This window comes from Salmo trutta, chromosome 10 (assembly GCF_901001165.1).
Source record: "Salmo trutta chromosome 10, fSalTru1.1, whole genome shotgun sequence".
Classification (NCBI taxonomy): Eukaryota; Metazoa; Chordata; class Actinopteri; order Salmoniformes; family Salmonidae; genus Salmo; species Salmo trutta.
The window spans coordinates 922,946-941,624 of record NC_042966.1 but is presented as its reverse complement, the minus strand read 5'-3'; the positions used below and the strand labels follow the sequence as shown (position 1 = coordinate 941,624).

Below are 18,679 nucleotides of genomic sequence, written 5' to 3'. Positions count from 1 at the left end.
ACAACGTTCATGTGGTCTGCATTGATTTGGGCACAATTTGCATTCGTAAGGGACAGCTGATGAAGATTGCCTTATTACTTTGTCCGATCATTTAAGTTATGCAATATGTGCATATCAATTGAATAATTTTAGACCTAGTCCCAAAAATTCAATAACAAATAAGCTCAAACCGGCAATTTCGTAGACCACTAAAGATTTAAAGGTGCAGTACGAGCATTTTTCAATAAATAACACTAGAGGGCGCTATTTGTTTACGTTATCAGTTCCATTCATTGACGCTTGATAAAACAAAATGTTCTCTGTCGAATCCATTGTTTTTTATGTTTAGTCTACCACACAGGGTGCTATGATGTTTGTATGTTAACTTGTTTCTTTCTCCATTTAAGACAGAGCTTGCACTTTTGTCACTAGTGAGTGTCATAGTTTCCTCAAGTTTTTGGACTTGTCTTTTTTATGCCTCATATTCAACTGTGTAGCTTTAAGTTACAATTGATCATTTTATTGAAGTATTGCTGTCTGCTGTTGTGTAATTCAGACAATCATATAAAAAAATGTGCGCTGCTACAAACTGTATTAAAATACACACACACACACACACACATACCAAATGTGAAAGACAAACCATTTTATTGGACTTACCCTATGCAATACCATAAATCTATCCCAGTAACATTAGTTATTTTAAACATTGCATAAAAACATGGTATTAGTCAGAAGTGACTGATGTAGTGATGACATCATGATCATCTTTGATATCAACAGCATCATCATTCTGATTAAAGAATAAATAAATTCCATCTACTCTGGAATAATAGGCCTAAATGTGACCATCTTCAATCATGCATTGCAGTGTTCTGTGATGAAGTAACCAGCTGACTCATCATATACTGGGAACTTGACTGGATACTTTGGTGCACAAAATATAATTGTTATTTCTCCATGGCATGTAGTCTAGCAGTGAGAAGGATGCTGCTGAGGAAGTAGTGCAGCCAGCTTATACAGATCAGACCAACATACACAGACTGCTAAGGTTAAGATGGAGCCAAGTAAACTAAACCAAAAAAGAATCTCACTGCAACAAAACTCATTAGACCAAAACTAGTCTCATCGAGCTGACTGAGCTAGTCACCATTCCACTGATAATCACTATCACAAAAAAAAAAAAATCTCAAATTAAAATCTCACATAATTTGGGCAGTACCATTTAGATTCACATAGTCTGTCCTCAAGAGATTACTTGCACTTTAATATTGAAGTGGTAGCAAACCACTTTGAAATGTATATGATATGTAAACATAAATTAACAGTAACTATTAACATGTGTTTAAAATTAATCTGGAGTGGGGAGTGCTTGTTTTCTTTGCTCCAGTCAAAACAAGTCTGTATCTGTTACGGTATGTGAGGGTGTGCAAGATCTCTGGAAGGCTTCAGAATACTATAGCAAATGTAAACATAGCGCCGGCAAAACACCCACTCTTATTTGATTGAACTTCTTTGCAGATTTCATAATTTCCACTTTATAAGCCCTTGTGTGTAAAAAAAAAATAATAAAAAAAATAATAAGAAATGCATCCATCCAATAACCTTTAATTATATAAAATGATTACGTGAAAAGAGTGTGGGTGTGTGTGAAAGGAGTTGTGTCTGTGTCCTGCTGCACAGAGTGTGCCTGCAGCCAGAAATGTTGTTGTTTTCTTATCCCGACACTAAAAGTTAATGTGTAAGCTGCACATAAGACATTGTATTTGGTCATCACTGCATGGGAAAAGGCAACACTATCAAACGTTAGAAGTGAATGAAATATCGAACAGAGCAATGCCACATCTCAGGCCAGAAACAACTCACTGTATGTATGTATGTATGTATGTATGTGTGTATATTTTCTTTAAAAGGGTCCTGAAATGCAGTATTTCCCCTTAACAGTGTTGCAGGATAAGGAAAGCATTGTGCACAGTGTTCCTCCTATTGTAGAGCTTGAAATGCTGTGTATGAAGTCTACACAATACAAAATGCCTCAAAGAATGTGTAGCCTTGCAAGACAAATACATCTTTGTACAACTTAACAGTCAACGTCTGAGCCAAGGTATATTTCCTCTTATTGGATTACAAAAGACGTTCCAGGTGTGATCTAACTAAAACATATTGAGCATCAACAATTGAAATCCTGATTTACAAATCTTAATATGCAGAGACCTCTGTACAAACATTGCAAAACTCGAATCAACATAATTTAATTGTCAAGACTTTCTAGCTTGTAAGATCCAGTACAACAACGTACATTTGTAGTTGTGTTTAACTATACAGTGTACAAAATGTGCAGTTCGAGTTAAATATGAATATTGGAATTTTTAGATTATGTACATCAAAAAACCTAAGGATATTAAAAGATATTCCTTCACCATTACCTTAAAAAAAAAATATTAGCAAACCCCAACCTTTCCCTAAAATATCTTACCCCAAATAAAATACTTTATTAAACAAAATGTACCCTCTAAAAATACAAAGAATAAACCAGTTAAGGAAGTATTAAACTTGTTTGAAACCTAAATGAATTTCCCTCTAAAAAATATTTTTAACTACTGACAGTACAGGTTTAAGCTTGATAATATAGATAGACCATCATGATCCCTTACAAGATTCCCTTGAGTTAGAAGGTGTAAGAAAAACTCAAAAGTAGCCCCTGAGTGAATCATTGGCCGTGTATGACCATGTTTTATAGCATAAAATATTTCAATGATTATAATTCATCATTTGTTGAAAACAACTTGTCACTAATTCAAAAAAATCCAGTTTAACTGTACAGGCACAAAAAGTCTGTAAACAGACTTATTTACATAATAAAATATAAAATGGAGTAAAAACAAACAAATGTAAGTCCCTCTCGACTAATGTCTTCTCTGTTGAGTGAAAGGTTCTTCCTCGTCAATGATATGTTTGCATCGTTATACCTGGAGCTTGTAATACTGATCCTTCACATTCGGGATCCCCTCTCCTGAAGAATCTGCAAAGGCAAAAGGAATTAAAATCAGTTAATGTTAAAATAAAATGTAAAAACATATTCCTGCAATTACCTAACTGTAAATAAGAAACTATACTACAGCAGGCTCATAGCTACATATGACAGGCATACAGTATGTTAGAAGTAATGAATGTAATCTTTAAGTCTGGTACACACACACACACACACACACACACGAGTAGAGGGAAAGGATATGTTTAGGGGTTTTCTAAGCTAACCACACCATCCATGCCAGCAATATAAAGCAAATACATTGAGTGTACAAAACAATAAGGACACCTGCTCTTTCCATGACTGACCAGGTGAAAGCTATGATCCCTTATTTATGTCACTTGTTAAATCCACTTCAATCAAAGTAGTTGAAGGGGAGGAGACAAGTTAAAGAAGGATTTTTAAGCCTGGAGACATGGATTGTGTGCCATACAGAGGGTGATGGGCAAGACAAAAGATTTAAGTGCCTTTGAAATGGGTATGGTAGTATGTGCCAGGCGCACCGATTTGTGTCAAACTGCAACGCTGATGGGTTTTTCACACTCAACAGTTTCCCCGTGTGTCTCAAGAATAGTCCACCACCCAAAGGACATCCAGCCAACTTGACAACTGTGGGAAGCATTGGAGTCAACATGGGCCAGCATCCCTGTGGAACGCTTTAGACACCTTGTAGAGTCAATGCCCTGACGAATTGAGGCTGTTCTGAGGGCAAAAAGGGCTGCAACTCAATATTAGGAAGGTTTTCCTAATGTTCGGTATGATCAGTGTATTTGCACATGCTAAATGAAAAGCTTGACAGGTGTAGTCAACCTTGGTCCTAAAGAGTGTGTTGAACCAGACGGTGTCAGAGGAAGGCCCTAAAAATTGTCAAAGGCTCCAGCCACCCGAGTCATGGACTGTTCTCTCTGCTACCCCACGGCAAGCGGTACCGGAGTGCAAAGTCTAGGTCCAAGAGGCTTCTAAACAGCTTCTACCCCCAAGCCATAAGACTCCTGAACAGCTAATCAAAAGGCTACCCAAACTATTTGCATTGCCCCCTCTACTCTGTTATTATCTATGCATAGTCACTTTAATAACTCTACCTACATATACATATTACCTCGACACAAGTGCCCCCACACATTGACTCTGTATCCCCTGTATATAGCCCCGCTATTGTTATTTACTACTCCCCTTCAATTATTTGCAATTCTTCTTACTTTTTTTGTTGGCATTTCCTTAAAACTGCATTGTTGGTTAAAGGCTTGTAAGTAAACATTTCACTGTAAGGTCTACACCTGTTGTATTCGGAACAGGTGACAAATAACATTTGATTTGAAAGACGAAGTGACTGAAAGCCTGACAGGACCCAAATCCCAGACACAATCCTCTCATGGACCAGGGTTGCAAGCACCAGGGCAAAGACGCATTGTGGAGTTATGGAAAGAAAAAGGTAAGAGTACGAGAGTCGAAAGAAAGGAGGGGCAGGAGTTAGGAGGGCAGCAGAGCTGAGCTCTCACCGTTGAGTCATAAGTGCTCAACCCTAATCAGAGTCATTCATTTCATAATCCGTCTCTTCATCTTCACTCTGAGCAACATGCAGCATGCAAATGGCACAGGAAGAAGACAAGTCTTTACAAGAACGAAAATGAATGGGGAGAAAATGTCAAGGGTAAAGTGGGGGGGACAACAGATTGTGTTGTGTAAACGTTACAAAAACATTCACCTTCCAACCAACCAACTAACTAACATCTGTCCAATGAAGACTCTCCGACTGGGGATGCATCACTAACCAGGTTTCCATCCAACCATTCCATGCAAATGAATTACCTGATGCATAAAAACTCACAACAGGGCTGATAGAAACAGCAGAAGTGTGTAAAATTTCCCATTGTCGACAAAACATTCTAGACAAAGTAGGATCATTTTTTGGTCGGTGAAATTGTTTTTGCGACAATTGCGGTGGAAACTCCTTTATGCGCAAATATTGAAATAAAATAAACCATCATGTAGAAGTAAACTTGGAGTCACGCAATGAGATGTTAGGTTGTACTACCACCACCACATAGAAAAGCATTAAGAGTTTATATACAGATTAAATAAGGTATGATGAACTTCATGGTGGTTAAAGTGATGGACAGTGATAAGCTTGATGCAAATTTTCTAATAAATATTGGAGGGTATTATTTGAATGCTGGTGACATGATCTATGCTTGGCTGCAAATTACAAATGATATTGCTCTTATCCATCCCTCCATCATATAACCTACCCTGTCCACTTTATCAGTGAACTGTTGTCAAGAGCGCATGCACCAACTTTTTTATGCAGATTTTTTGAAAACTTGCACTAAAATCTGTCACCAATTGGATGGAAACCTAGCAACTGACTACTATTACGCCTCTTGGACTTGATTCTCAAAAAGGTGTTCACCTCACAGTTCTAGACTCCAACACTCTACTCAACAAATTGGATGCAGTCCATCACAGTGCCATCCGTTTTGTCACCAAAGCCCCATACACAACCCACCACTGCGACATGTACACTCTCGTTGGTTGGCCCTCGCTTCATACTCATCGCCAAACCCACTGGCTACAGGTTATCTACAAGTCTCTGCTAGGTAAAGCCCCGCCTTATCTCGGCTCACTGGTCACCATAGCAGCACCCACCCGTAGCACGCGCTCACTGGTCACCCCCAAAGCCAATTCCTCCTTTGGTCGCCTTTCCTTCCAGTTCTCTGCTGCCAATGACTGGAACAAACTGCAAAAAAAAAATCACTGAAGCTGGAGACTCATATCTCCCTCACCAGCTTTAAGCACCAGCTGTCAGAGCAGCTCACAGATCACTGCACCTGTACATAGCCCATCTGTTAACAGCCCATCTACCTACCTCATCCCCATACTGTATTTATTTATCTTGCTCCTTTGCACCCCAGTATCTCTACTTGCACATTCATCTTCTGCACATCTACCATTCCAGTGTTTAATTGCTATATTGTAATTACTTCGCCACCATGGCCTATTTATTGCCTTAACTCCCTTATCTTACCTCATTTGCACTCACTGTATATAGACTTTCTTTTTCTCTACTGTATTATTGACTATGTTTTGTTTATTCCATGTGTAACTCTGTTGTTGTATGTGTCAAATTGCTATGCTTTATCTTGGCCAGGTCGCAGTTGCAAATGAGAACTTGTTCTCAACTAGCCTACCTGGTTAAATAAAGGTGAAATAAAAAATAAAAAAAATAAATCGCTACATTTGGACATTGACGGGTCGGAGGGTAGGCTACTTTCACATCTAGTAAGATTCACTTGCAATCGAGCCGATATGCCCTCTTAAGCGGTCTCTGTGATTGCTTTGCTCCGTACCAAAGTCCATTTAGTCTAAAAATGTAATGTGTATAAACCGCTGTTTAGAACTCAAGCGAAAAGCCTCTTTCTGTGGTATAAATGCATTGAAATTCCTATCAATAGAAAATACAATCTCTAGAACTGGTATTAACTCAATTACATCCATGTGACATTTAAATCTGACTGAATCTGAGACTTCTTGGGGGCTTTCACACCAAATAGTTTTGGTTCGTTTGGACTGGTGTGAACACTATCCGGAGCGCACTAAACAATGCACCGTAGTTCACACAAAAATGGCGGTCTTGGTCAGATTCCATTTGTACCATGGTACGGTTAGCTGCAGGTGTGAATGCAGTCCGGACCAAACAGAGGCGTGTAGTAGGCAGAATATTGGTTGTTTGACTGTATGCATTTGATGAAATGCAAGCAGAAGCCTATCATAACTTAATATTTCTGAAACATTGTAAGTAGCACTGCATTTATGGGCGCATCTGATGCAGATTAGGGAAGACTGGAGCTATAGCCTTCAAGTCAGTCAGATTCACTTGCAATCGAGCCGATATGCCTTCTCTCATTGCCTGCCTGCCCACCTCCCCAACCCCCCATTTACCTCAGAGGCTATTGTGCCATTTTCTCTCGCATGTTGTCGGAAGACGAAAGCCATATGAAGTTTGGGACACACAAGTTATGCTTCTTGATAGTCAGACGGATTTCCCGTTAGAATTTTTCTCCAATAAACAAATTACTTGCATGAACACGTGTTTTTTTGGTGGGGCATTTTAGTTTGTTTGTTTGACATTTGGCAATATGAAACCAAACGAACCAAAATGAAAAAAATACAACACAACAAATAATCTAACTGATTCGAACTATAGCTCGAAACTGTGTGTGAAAACACCCTTAAATCGCAGCTTATTTGCAACAATTCAATAGAATAACCAAATCTGGGACCAGAAGGAGCCTGATGAAAATAAGTGAGTGAAGCATGCCCTGGAGGACTGGGCACACATGGGGACCTGCAGATGGGACTAGTAATTCCCACAGCTAGGCCTGCTACTTTGATCCAAAAGCCCTCAGAGAGAATGAACTTCCCCACTAATTGTCCCAGTAATCCTCAAGCCCATGTTCAAGGTCCTACTAACATGGATATTTGATTTTTTTTTTGGCGGGGGGTTCGGTCTAAGGTCAAATCTAACATTATATCAATCTTGTAATACTGGAGAAATGCACTTAGGCCTGAGTGTAGTCTGACTGATAACTTTACACTAACAGAACTGTCCTTTTGATTTAGACACCAAATTGTTGAAAGTAAATGTTAACTGCTATGAAAAAGGACTTGGCTTGATTCAATGAAGGCTAATTCAATCGCTAACCTAACTAATTGACCAACGTTTTATACTTTTCAGAAAATACAAAATTCACCAATGAATTACTCTGTGCAGCAGTCCAAACCCATCTTTAAAATGTAAACGCTCATAGAGGAGTCAATCAGCAAACCAGATCCATTTATCACTGTCCCATAGAAGCAGGGTTAGTAAATGTGGTATTTTTAGACATCCAGAACAAGCCACTATTCAGACAAGCTTGTCATGGAATTCTCACTTGCCTGACTGCCGGTGTTCACACTCACCTTGGCTTTCTCACTGGGCTCACTGTTTGTGCCGTATGATTGGTTGTGCAGCTCCTTGGAGACCACACAAAGGAACTCAGATTGGTCTTCGTTTCCGTAGTTATAAGAGGAGCCAATGCTGACCAGCTGGGGGGGTGAGAGGAGAGAGAGCACACAGAAATAATTAGCTTCAGAGACAAAATGAGGACAGAAAGTGGGTTACAGTGTACTTAGATAACAGAAATGTGATGAGTTCGAACAGTAATAAAAAGCATTAGATAATAGGTAGAAAACATGACAGAGCTTGAAACAGTTCAGAACACAAAATGTGAATTGGCTATAGGCTTCGGTAATATACCGTACACCGGGGTTTTTGGAATTAGCCACTAGATGGTTTTCCAATACCGTCAAAACAATTTTACGTTTTTTTTTATAATAATACATTTGAATATTTGTAGCTACATTTAAGTAAATACCTGCAGTCAACTTGTGCGATACGTTAGGAGATAAAGATTGCGTTCTTCATTTCACCGGTCACAACTTTTCATTATGAAGCTTACTGGTAGTCCCCAATCACATGGTGTTTGTTTACAAGCAACCAATGAAGAGAGACCAGAGCCTTGTGAGTCACTCACTGTTGTGCAGCCAGGTGATCTAGTTACAGTATGGCGTTCACAACTAAAATGTGCACCCATCAGACCAACTCCTTGAATTGCCAACTATTTACCATTAAGTGAGAGTACTGTATTTATACTTGGAATATTATTTTTCAACAGGAAACGTTCCCAAATAGCTGGAGTGGGTCTTTAAATGGTTAACTTTTTAAGGACATAAAACAACAGACAGGGATAACAGATTGTTAAACAAACATGCAGACAGTGAGGTGATGTCATGCAAATCAAAGCGGAGTACTTCGGCCTACAAAATACATATGACAATGTCAGACAAACTTCTGTTCCTCCTCTTAGTCGAATGCTTTAAACTTGTGTTCAGCCAGTCAGTATGTGTACAGTACAGTGTACTCTGTGGGTGTGCATGTCTCGACATGCACAACCTCATTAGCCACTTCTGCAGGAGCCATGTTGTTCCCAAGAGATGTCTCACACAGGAGGCAAGAGTATTAAGCTACTCTATGTTGATGCTAAATGTTATAGCTACCAGCTACTGTACCAAGTACAACCAGTCTCAGTTCTCACCCATCGCGATAGCCATTCAAGTCCAACTTTGAATAAGCATTCATACACCACATAGACTGCTGCACCACTAGGCAGCTTAAGGCACTGCATCTCAGTACTAGAGGCGTCATTACAGATCCTGGTTCGACTACAGGCGGAATTGCAACTGGCCGTGATTGAGAGTCCCATAGTCGTTCGGGTTTGGCCGGGGTAGGCCGTCATTGAAAATAATACATTTGTTCTTAACTGACTTGCCTAGTTAAAAAAATTAAATAAACGTGATTCAAGAACCTTTCTCAACCAATCTAGCGTGGGTGATCCGTGGACATAGCAAGAGTATTTAGAAACCTGAAGCCAGCCCAGGATCGGGTTCAGTAGCACAGATTGAAGAAAAAGATCAGAAAAAGGTGTGAAACTGGGCAGTACTATCTGAACTTCTCCAATAAAAAAAAAAAGTCTTAATTTTCTGTTGGAAAACGTGCCCTAATTAACAACCCAGGACTGAGTGGCTCTGAATGAGGAGTAATTGGTTACATATCCCCAGATGACTAGGCTCACTGCTGCTGAGCCTTAAGCTTAGGTCAAGTATGTGTTTTAAGAGGTTTCCTGTCTGACCCTTGTAAGACTATTAGTAACATTCCAGCTGTCTGGGAGATCCATTGATCCTCTCCCCATAGGGACAGTGGAGTCAGGGAAGACTCAATCAGTGCTTACCCGCGCACACACTTACACTCCAAATTCTTTCAAGAGCGTTTAAGTGCTTGACCAAAATGACAAATTTGAATCTGGAAAACTAAGTGCTTTGGAACGTACCACTAACAGAATCCATGTTTAAACTACAATGTATCGCCTAATCAGGCTTCAATATGTTCCTTCACTCCTCAACTAGCATACAGTGCATTCAGAAAGTATTCAGACCCCTTGACTTTTTTCACATTGTTACATTGCTGCCTTGTTTAAAAAATTACATTTCCCCCCAATAGCAAAACACAGGTTTAGAATTTTTAGCAAATTTAGTTTTTTTGATAATCTGAAATAAATCACATTTACATAAGTATTCAGACCCTTTACTCAGTACTTTGTTTAAGCACCTTTGGCAGCAATTACAGTCTCGAGTCTTCTTGGGTATGAGGCTACATGCTTGGCACACCTGTATTTGGGGAGTTTCTCCCATTCTTCTCTGCAGATCCTCTCAAGCTCTGTCAGGTTGGATGGGGAGCGTTGCTGCACAGCTATTTTCAGGTCTCTCCAGAGATGTTCAATCGGGTTCAAGTCTGGGCCACTTAAGGACATTCAGATACTTGTCCCAAAGCCACTCCTGTGTTGTCTTTGCTGTATGCTTAGGGTCGTTTCATCAAGGATCTCTGTACTTTGCTCCGCTTATCTTTACTTCAATCCTGACTAGTCTCCCAGTCCCTGCTGCTGAAAAACATCTTCACAGCATGATGCTGCCACCACCACGCTCCACCGTAGGGATGGTGCCACGTTTCCTCCAGACGTGACGCTTGGCATTCAGGCCAAAGAGTCCAATCTTGGTTTCATCAGACAAGAGAATCTTGTTTCTCATGGTCCGAGAGTGTCTTTAGGGGCCTTTTGGCAAACTCCAGGCGGGCTGTAATGTGCCTCCGATCTCCACAGACGAACTCTGGAGCTCTGTCAGAGTGTCCATCGGGTTTTTGGTCACCTTCCTGACCAAAGCCCTTCTCCCGATTGCTCAGTTTGGCTGGGCGGCCAGCTCTAGGAAGTCTTGGTGGTTCCAAACTCCTTCCGTTTAATAATGGAGGCCACAGTGTTCTTTGGGATCTGCAATGCTGCAGAAATGTTTTGATGAATTTACCACAGGTGGACTCCAATGAAGTTGTAGAAACATCAAGGATGATCAATGGAAATAGGATTCGCCTGAGCTCAATTTGAAGTCTCATAGCAAAGTGTTTGAATACTTATGTAAATAAGGCATGTCCATTTTTAATGAATAAAAAAATAAAACAAACATTTTGCTTTGTCATTATGGGGTATTGAGTGTAGATTGATGAGGATTTTTATTTAATCCATTTTAGAATACTTTGAATGCACTGTATGTTAAAGATTAAACATGGTCCCAAAAATGTCCTCAAGACAATACATTGTCAAGAAAAACATGTAAATAACAAGGAGTATTACCTGAAACTGAAAATAAAATGTGAAGAGGGAGGATAGTCAAACAGAGACAAAGGGTGCCGTGTTCATTTGGGTCCTTTGTCAGACAAACAGTACACATCTTAAAATCAACTCAAAATGGCCACCTCGTGTGCATAAAGCTGGGATACACAGAGGCCAAAAGGGTTGTGAATGGGTACATAGGAGACATACAGTCACCAGCCCAAGGACAGAACCTTTGTGGGACACACCTTTCCACTGTGGTTTGGGAAAGTAGACTCCTCCCCTTTCACAATTCAGCAGAAACTGACTGCTGGGCCCAGCCTTAACTATACTGACAAGCTGCAACAACCAATCAGAGCACAGAGGGATGCGCAGATCACATACAAGACAAAAAAAGTACCATTTGAAATTAATGTATTGGATTGTTTGGGTGATGTGAGGATTACGGGGTGAGGGAAGTACAAATAAAGAACATTTGTCTCCTTATGGTAGGAGGCAGCGTTACCTGCTCAAACTTCCAGCCGTCTGACATTGTGGACACCATCTGGGTGAGCTCCTCCTCTTGGCACTGCAGCACCCGGTACACATGCTTCACTGGAGCCTGGGGAGAGAGTGAGAGCTTTACCCAACCCATATGCATTGGGTGTATAACCCATTAGGACGTCCACCCATGTTGTTCAAAATGACAAAAAAACATTTAGATAATGCTAATGCATCGAAACAGAACATGCAACTTAAGTAACGAAGCAGCCAATAAAAAGTAATATTCGAAAATTTGCCAACATGCACCTCGACACCGGTGCCCCCGCACATTGACTCTGACCCGGTACCCCCTGCTATTGTTATTTACTGCTGCTCTTGAATCATTTGTTATTCTTATCGCTTACTTTTTTTTTTGCATTTTCTTAACGGCATTGTTGGTTAAGGCCTTGTAAATAAGCATTTCACTGTAAAGGTCTACACCTGTTGTATTTGGTGCGTGTGACAAATAACATTTGATTTTGATTTGAAAACACCATTCTAAACAGGCAACCGGATATCGGTTCCATATGCAACAACTAGAATGGGTTGCTAATATAACTAGGATTGTGCCTTTGGCTTCTGGACAATGAAATAAAGTTGATATGAAAACCAATAGAACAGAAGATAAATGGCATAGCGGTGGGTCCAATAGGGAAGAAAATGTACATCTGTCTACACAGAAATAGAATAATTCAAAATACTTCAACAAAAAGCATGACCGCCAAAGGAATCGAGGATCATTAGCTTCTTTAAAAAAATTGCTGTGGATTGTTTCAAATCACAATAGACCTAGCTGATTATTCAGTCGCAGCTGTCAGTGAAAAGCATCTAAAATATGCCTTGATTATAATTAAAAATGTTGACAAAAAGGGGAGGGGTATGTGGCGAAGATATAGATGAGTCTCTCTCCAGAATGGCCCAGCTGTCTCCCACCAATTTTTGTACATTCATTGGGCGACTCGTATACCCTTGGATCATTTAACATTTTTGGAGTGGAAACATTATTTGCAGAGTTCACAACCTGCTACACTTGTGAGAGAAACAAGTTTTGGTTTAGTTCATAACCATTTACCAGATTTGTCTTTTGTGTTGAGTGCTTCATGTGAGCAATGAGCATGTCTGCTTTCTATGTCCTGATAATGTTGAGGGAGCATGCGTGCCTGGGCACGCATAGAAGTACCTGGCCTGCTGGCGGAAATGTAGGAAAGTGTTTTAACATCCATTGCGAACGATATAAAAACAAAAACTATAGTTGATGAGGCCTCCCAAGCGGCACAGCGGTCTAAGGCACTACATCGCAGTGCTAGATTCGTTACTACAGCCCCGGGTTCATTCCCAGGCAGTGCCACAAACGTCCGTGGCTGGGAGTCCCATAGGACGGCACACAAATTGGCCCAGCGTCGTCCGGGTTAGGGGAGGGTGCTTTACTTGGCTCATCGCTCCCTAGCAACTCCTTGTGACGGGCCGGGTGCCTGCAGGCTGAACGGTGTTTCCTCCGACACATTGGTGCGGCTGGCTTCCGGGTTAAGCTGGTGGCTGTTAAGGAGTGTTGTTAGGCGGACGCATGACTCCACCTTCGCCTCTCCTGAGCCCGTTGGGGAGTTGCAGCGATCAGACAAGATCGAGAAAAAGGGGGGTAAAATACAATACACACACAGTCAAAAGTCTGGACACCTACTCATTCAAGGGCTTTCATTTATTTCCACTATTTTCTACAATGTAGAATAATAGTGAAGACATCAACACTATGAAATAACACATATGGAATCATGTACTAAGCAAAAAAAGTGTTCTTCAACCACCCTTTGCACACTCTTGGCACTCTCAACCAGCTTCACCTGGAATTCTTTTCCAACAGTCTTGAAGGAGTTCCAACATATGCAAAGCAATTATTGGCTACATTTCCTTCACTCTGCAGTCCAACTCATCCCAAACCATCTCAATTGGTTTGAGATCAGGTGATTGTGGAGGCCAGGTCATCTGATGCAGTACTCCATCACTCTTCTTGGTCAAATAGCCCTTACACAGCCTGGAGGTTTGTTGGCTCAATGTAATTTTAAAAAGAAATGATTGTCCCACTAAGCGCAAACCAGATGGGATGGTGTATCGCTGCAGAATGCTGTGGTAGCGATGCTGGTTAAGTGTGCCTTGAATTCTAAATAAATCCCTGGCAGGGTCACCAGCAAAGCACCCCCACACCTCCTCATCCATGCTTCACGGTGGGAACCACACATGTGGAGATAATCCGTTTACCTACTCTGCATTACAAAGACATGGCGGTTGGAACCAAAAATCTCAAATTTGGACTCAGACCAAAAGGCCAGATTTCCACCGGTCTAATGTCCAATCATAGTTTTGATGTCTTCACTACTATTCTACAATGTAGAAAATAGTAAAAATAAAGAAAAACCCTTGAATGAGTAGGTGTCCAAACTTTTGACTGGCACACACACACTTGAAGTCGGAAGTTTACATACACTTAGGTTGGAGTCATTAAAAGTTGTTTTTCAACTACTACAAATTTCTTGTTAACCAACTATAGTTTTGGCAAGTCGGTTAGGACATCTACTTTGTGCATGACAAGTCTTTTTTTTTCTCAAAAGAAATCAGCCAAAACCTCAGAAAAATAAATTGTAGACCTCCACAAGTCTGGTTCATCCTTGGGAGCAATTTCCAAACGCCTGAAGGTACCACGTTCATCTGTACAAACAATAGTATGCAAGTATAAACACCATGGGACTACGCAGCCATCATACCGCTCAGGACAGAGAAGCGCTCTGTCTCCTAGAGATGAACGTACTTGTGCGAAAAGTGCAAATCAATCCTAAAAATAGAATTGTTTGGCCATAATGACCATCGTTATGTTTGGAGGAAAAAGGGGGAGGCTTGCGAGCCGAAGAATACCATCCCAACCGCGAAGCACGGGGGTGGCAGCATGTTGTGGGGGTGCTTTTCTGCAGGAGGGACTGGTGCACTTCACAAAATAGATGGCATCATACGGTAGGAAAATTATGTGGATATATTGAAGCAACATCAAGACATCAGTCAGAAAGTTAAAGCTTGGTCGCAAATCGGTCTTCCAAATGGACAATGACTCCAAGCATACTTTCAAAGTTGTGGCAAAATGGCTTAAGGACAACAAAGTCAAGGTATTGGAGTGGCCATCGCAAAGCCCTGACCTCAATCCTATAGAAAATTTGTGGGCAGAACTGAAAAAGCGTGTGTGAGCAAGGAGGCCTACAAACCTGACTCAGTTACACCAGCTCTGTCTGGAGGAATGGGCCAAAATTCACCCAACTTATTGTGGGAAGCTTGTGGAAGGCTACCCGAAACATTTCACCCAAGTTAAACAATTTAAAGGCAATGCTACCAAATACTAATTGAGTGTATGTAAACTTCTGACCCACTGGGAATGTGGTGAAAGAAACAAAAGCTGAAACAAATCATCCTCTACTATTATTCTAACATTTCACATTCTAAAAATAAAGCGGTGATCCTAACTGACCTAAGACAGAGAATTTTCACTAGGATTAAAATGTCAGGAATTGTGAAAAAAAAATTGTTTAAATGTATTTGGCTAAAGGTGTATGTTAACTTCCGACTTCAACTGTATATGTCTTTATTTTAGTTCCTCACAGTAAGCTATTTGAAAAACCTGTCCAACAATCTCCCCCTTGATAATCACCAGTCCTCAGTGTGAAAGAGCAATGATAGTTATAGGCTTACTGCTGCATTGGCCTACAGTCTGAGTTCCATGCGCTCATTTCTTTAGCCACCAATGGATCACAGTGTATCAATGTTGACTGAGCTTTGTGTCATTTTAATTCTGATTTCTATGATAAACTACATGACAATGATTTTGCGAAACGAAAACGTTATTTTTGAAATGAAACTGTTCCACGAAAATGCGCACATGAAAATCATAACTGGCATGCAGAACGGTAGAAATGGTAGGATAAATTGTAAGCTTCCCCAAACTTGAAACTCATGAGCGGCCTATGAAGTTTTTGCCTATAGGCTACTTTGACGGGAGGTAAGACATGACTCATAATATGAAATAAAACATTCAGGTGTAAGTATTTTTTCAAAATGCACACGGCCTCCAACTCACATTGTAAAGTGGTGGGTGACACGCTGGTAGGCTGCTTCCTGCAATTGAATAGGAGGCGCGCTTCAATTACCAGTTGAAAATTAAAAACAGTAGATCTTTAATCACGCACCAAAACGTTTAACACGCGATTTGAATGAATGTGCTTATAAAAGCACATGTTTTCCTCCAGCAGCAACCAGCTGAGGCACTGCTGGAGAATTTCCTGCTCAAAATAGGCTCTGTATGCTGTGCGGGTGTGACAGTTGTGTTGGATAAATAAGATACACACGAAAATACACACAGGCCAAATTATTTCCACTAAATTATGCAAATGTACCTATAAACCAATAACCATGATGGTCAAATGTATTTCCATTGACTGGTATTGCCATCAATTAATAAAAAGCATTATTTTGCAATGGGATTTATTTTCTCCCGGCCCTTTTGGGCAACAGTTTTATTTTTTGGCTTTCTTTTTTGCTAGCAATTGAAAGCCAACAGTTTTATTTTTTGGCTTTCTTTTTTGCTAGCAATTGAAAGCCAACGGAAACACAGACAGACGCGCGCACAGAGACAGAGACGCGCACACAGAGACGCGCACACAGACTCACAGAGATACTGAAGCATGGGATGGAGCAGGTGCATTTACTCTAACAGTGGACTCAACCAAGGCCAGGAACCCCCAAAGAGATAAAATCACAAGATGGCGCTGACAGATAGGAGCTAGAAGCAGAACTACTCTAAGCAACTTGCCAGTATTTTGTTTTTTGTGCACAAGCATTTCACTACACCCGCAATAACATTCACTAAACATGTGTATGTGACAAATACAATTGATAAGGGTTTCAAATAAATGAATACAAAATCAATAGAGCGCAATGTGTCGATTGAGAAGTTCACCTACCTGTAATGTTTTGCAGTCACGTTCCCTGATCTTGTCCTTGAGGAGCTTTATTAATGACGTGATATTGTAGAATTCGGCTTCCTCTAAGACACCTTCAAAAACACACATTTAGAATCTATCCTGGCAAGAATTATCAACATACTGAATGGACTGCTACAGATAATACTTGAAAGCTGACATTGGAAACCAACTGCTTCACTGTGCACCTTGGCAGTAATATGCATATCACATGCCCAGTCTTACCTTCCTCAGCCAGGTCCCTGTTGAGCACCAGCTTGCCATGCCTCAGGTAGTTCAGCACCGGCCCAAAGTATGTGGGGTCTCGGTCTATAAGATATGCACCAGTGTCATCCTGAAAATGGAACAGAAAGAAAATTCATTTTAGTCAAGACCGTTGTTGGACGATGAAGACCAAGTTGAGTAAAGAGAGGAAATCCACTGGCCAGCTGTTAGTAGAATACATAACCACACCAAGTATATCAGGAAACAGAAGCCCTAACATCAGCCCATATAAATGGAGAAAGCGCCTGGGATCATAATCCCTGCATGGGTTGAACTTGTCACAAACACCATGGCCTTCCACAATCGATTCTAGCCTATATTCCCACAAGGACTTGGGGTTTGATCCTCGCGCTCAAACAGTGAGCAATCCCATATTCCTGTAAGTACTGTGATTAGAACAGCGTTAGCTCCTTGGGGAATGGGAGGTTAAAACAATTAGAGCAGAACAGAATGAGATTTGGAACAGGAGGCCGAATCCAGAGGGGACCAAGAGGAAAACACTACTGCACCCTCTTCAATGCAAAACAATTAAGACTGCAGAACGCAACACAATCTTACATACTGTAGGCCTACAAGACGTAACAAATTACACAACCACCCTCTTCATTCCATTAAAACACATAAGTCATTGAGACAGTTTGTCAGCAACCTGCAAGTAACACCTGTCCCCTGAGGAGAGAATTAAAAGATAATTCAAGTAAGGATTAAATAGAAATGGTGTGTGGATGTCATTTACAAAAAAAAACTTGTGGGGGAGGGGTGAAACAAAACAAATGTTGTGCAAATCCACTTAATACAACAGGATGTGTGAGTTTGCATGAAGTTGAGTATTTGACTTCAGGAGTGATCTAGACAAATTGTCTGAGGAACTAGAACACACGGTTCATTTTCATACTTTTCAGGCCTTAGTCACAGCCTAACAAACCTAGGCAAACTCCAACTGACACACATGCATCTATTCACAGCTACCGTCACCAGATAGACTGTCACCAACTGTTGTGAAACCCAATTAGTCTTTCCTATAATGAGAAACTGTCTCAAAGCATTCTCTATAGTGCTGAACCTGAACCTTTTTGGCTGACTGGCCTCCTTTCCATGGCAAAAATACCCCAGTGGAGCCCATGGGTTATGAACTAGCCTAAATGCTCTGAGTCAGTTTCTTATTATTCTGCAGACACTAAAGTTTAACCACAGGTACACTACCATTCAAAAGTTTGGTGTCACTTAGAAATGTCCTCGTTTTTGAAAGCGCATTTTTGGTCCATTAACATCAAATAGATCAGAAATACAGTGTAGACATTGTTAATGTTGTAAATGACTATTGTAGCTGGAAACAGCAGATTTTTCATGGAATATCTACATAGGTGTACAGAGGCCCATTATCAGCAACCATCACTCCTGTGTTCCAATGGCACGTTGTGTTAGCTAATCCAAGATTATCATTTTAAAAGGTTAATTGAATATTAGAAAACACTTCTGCAATTATGTTAGCACAGCTGAAAACTGTTGTGTTCATTAAAGAAGCAATAAAACTGGCCTTCTTTAGACTAGTTGAGTATCTGCAGCATCAGCATTTGTTTGTTTGCTTCTTTAATCAGGACAACAGTGTTCAGCTGTGC

At 40.6% G+C, this 18,679-nt stretch overlaps 1 protein-coding gene across 1 annotated transcript in view; it reads right to left on the bottom strand.

Moving 5' to 3' along the window:
- Positions 1-608: 608 nt before the first annotated feature.
- LOC115200926 (BTB/POZ domain-containing protein KCTD5) overlaps positions 609-18,679 on the bottom strand; it is a 52,202-nt gene continuing 34,131 nt past the window's right edge. Inside the window, exons 2-6 of the mRNA XM_029764051.1 lie at positions 17,022-17,130; positions 16,779-16,870; positions 11,768-11,863; positions 7,970-8,095; positions 609-3,001 (exon numbers count right to left, since the gene is read on the bottom strand). Coding sequence (XP_029619911.1) covers positions 2,972-3,001; positions 7,970-8,095; positions 11,768-11,863; positions 16,779-16,870; positions 17,022-17,130 — 453 coding nt within the window. The 3' untranslated portion in view covers positions 609-2,971. The remainder of the gene's footprint in view (positions 3,002-7,969; positions 8,096-11,767; positions 11,864-16,778; positions 16,871-17,021; positions 17,131-18,679) is intronic.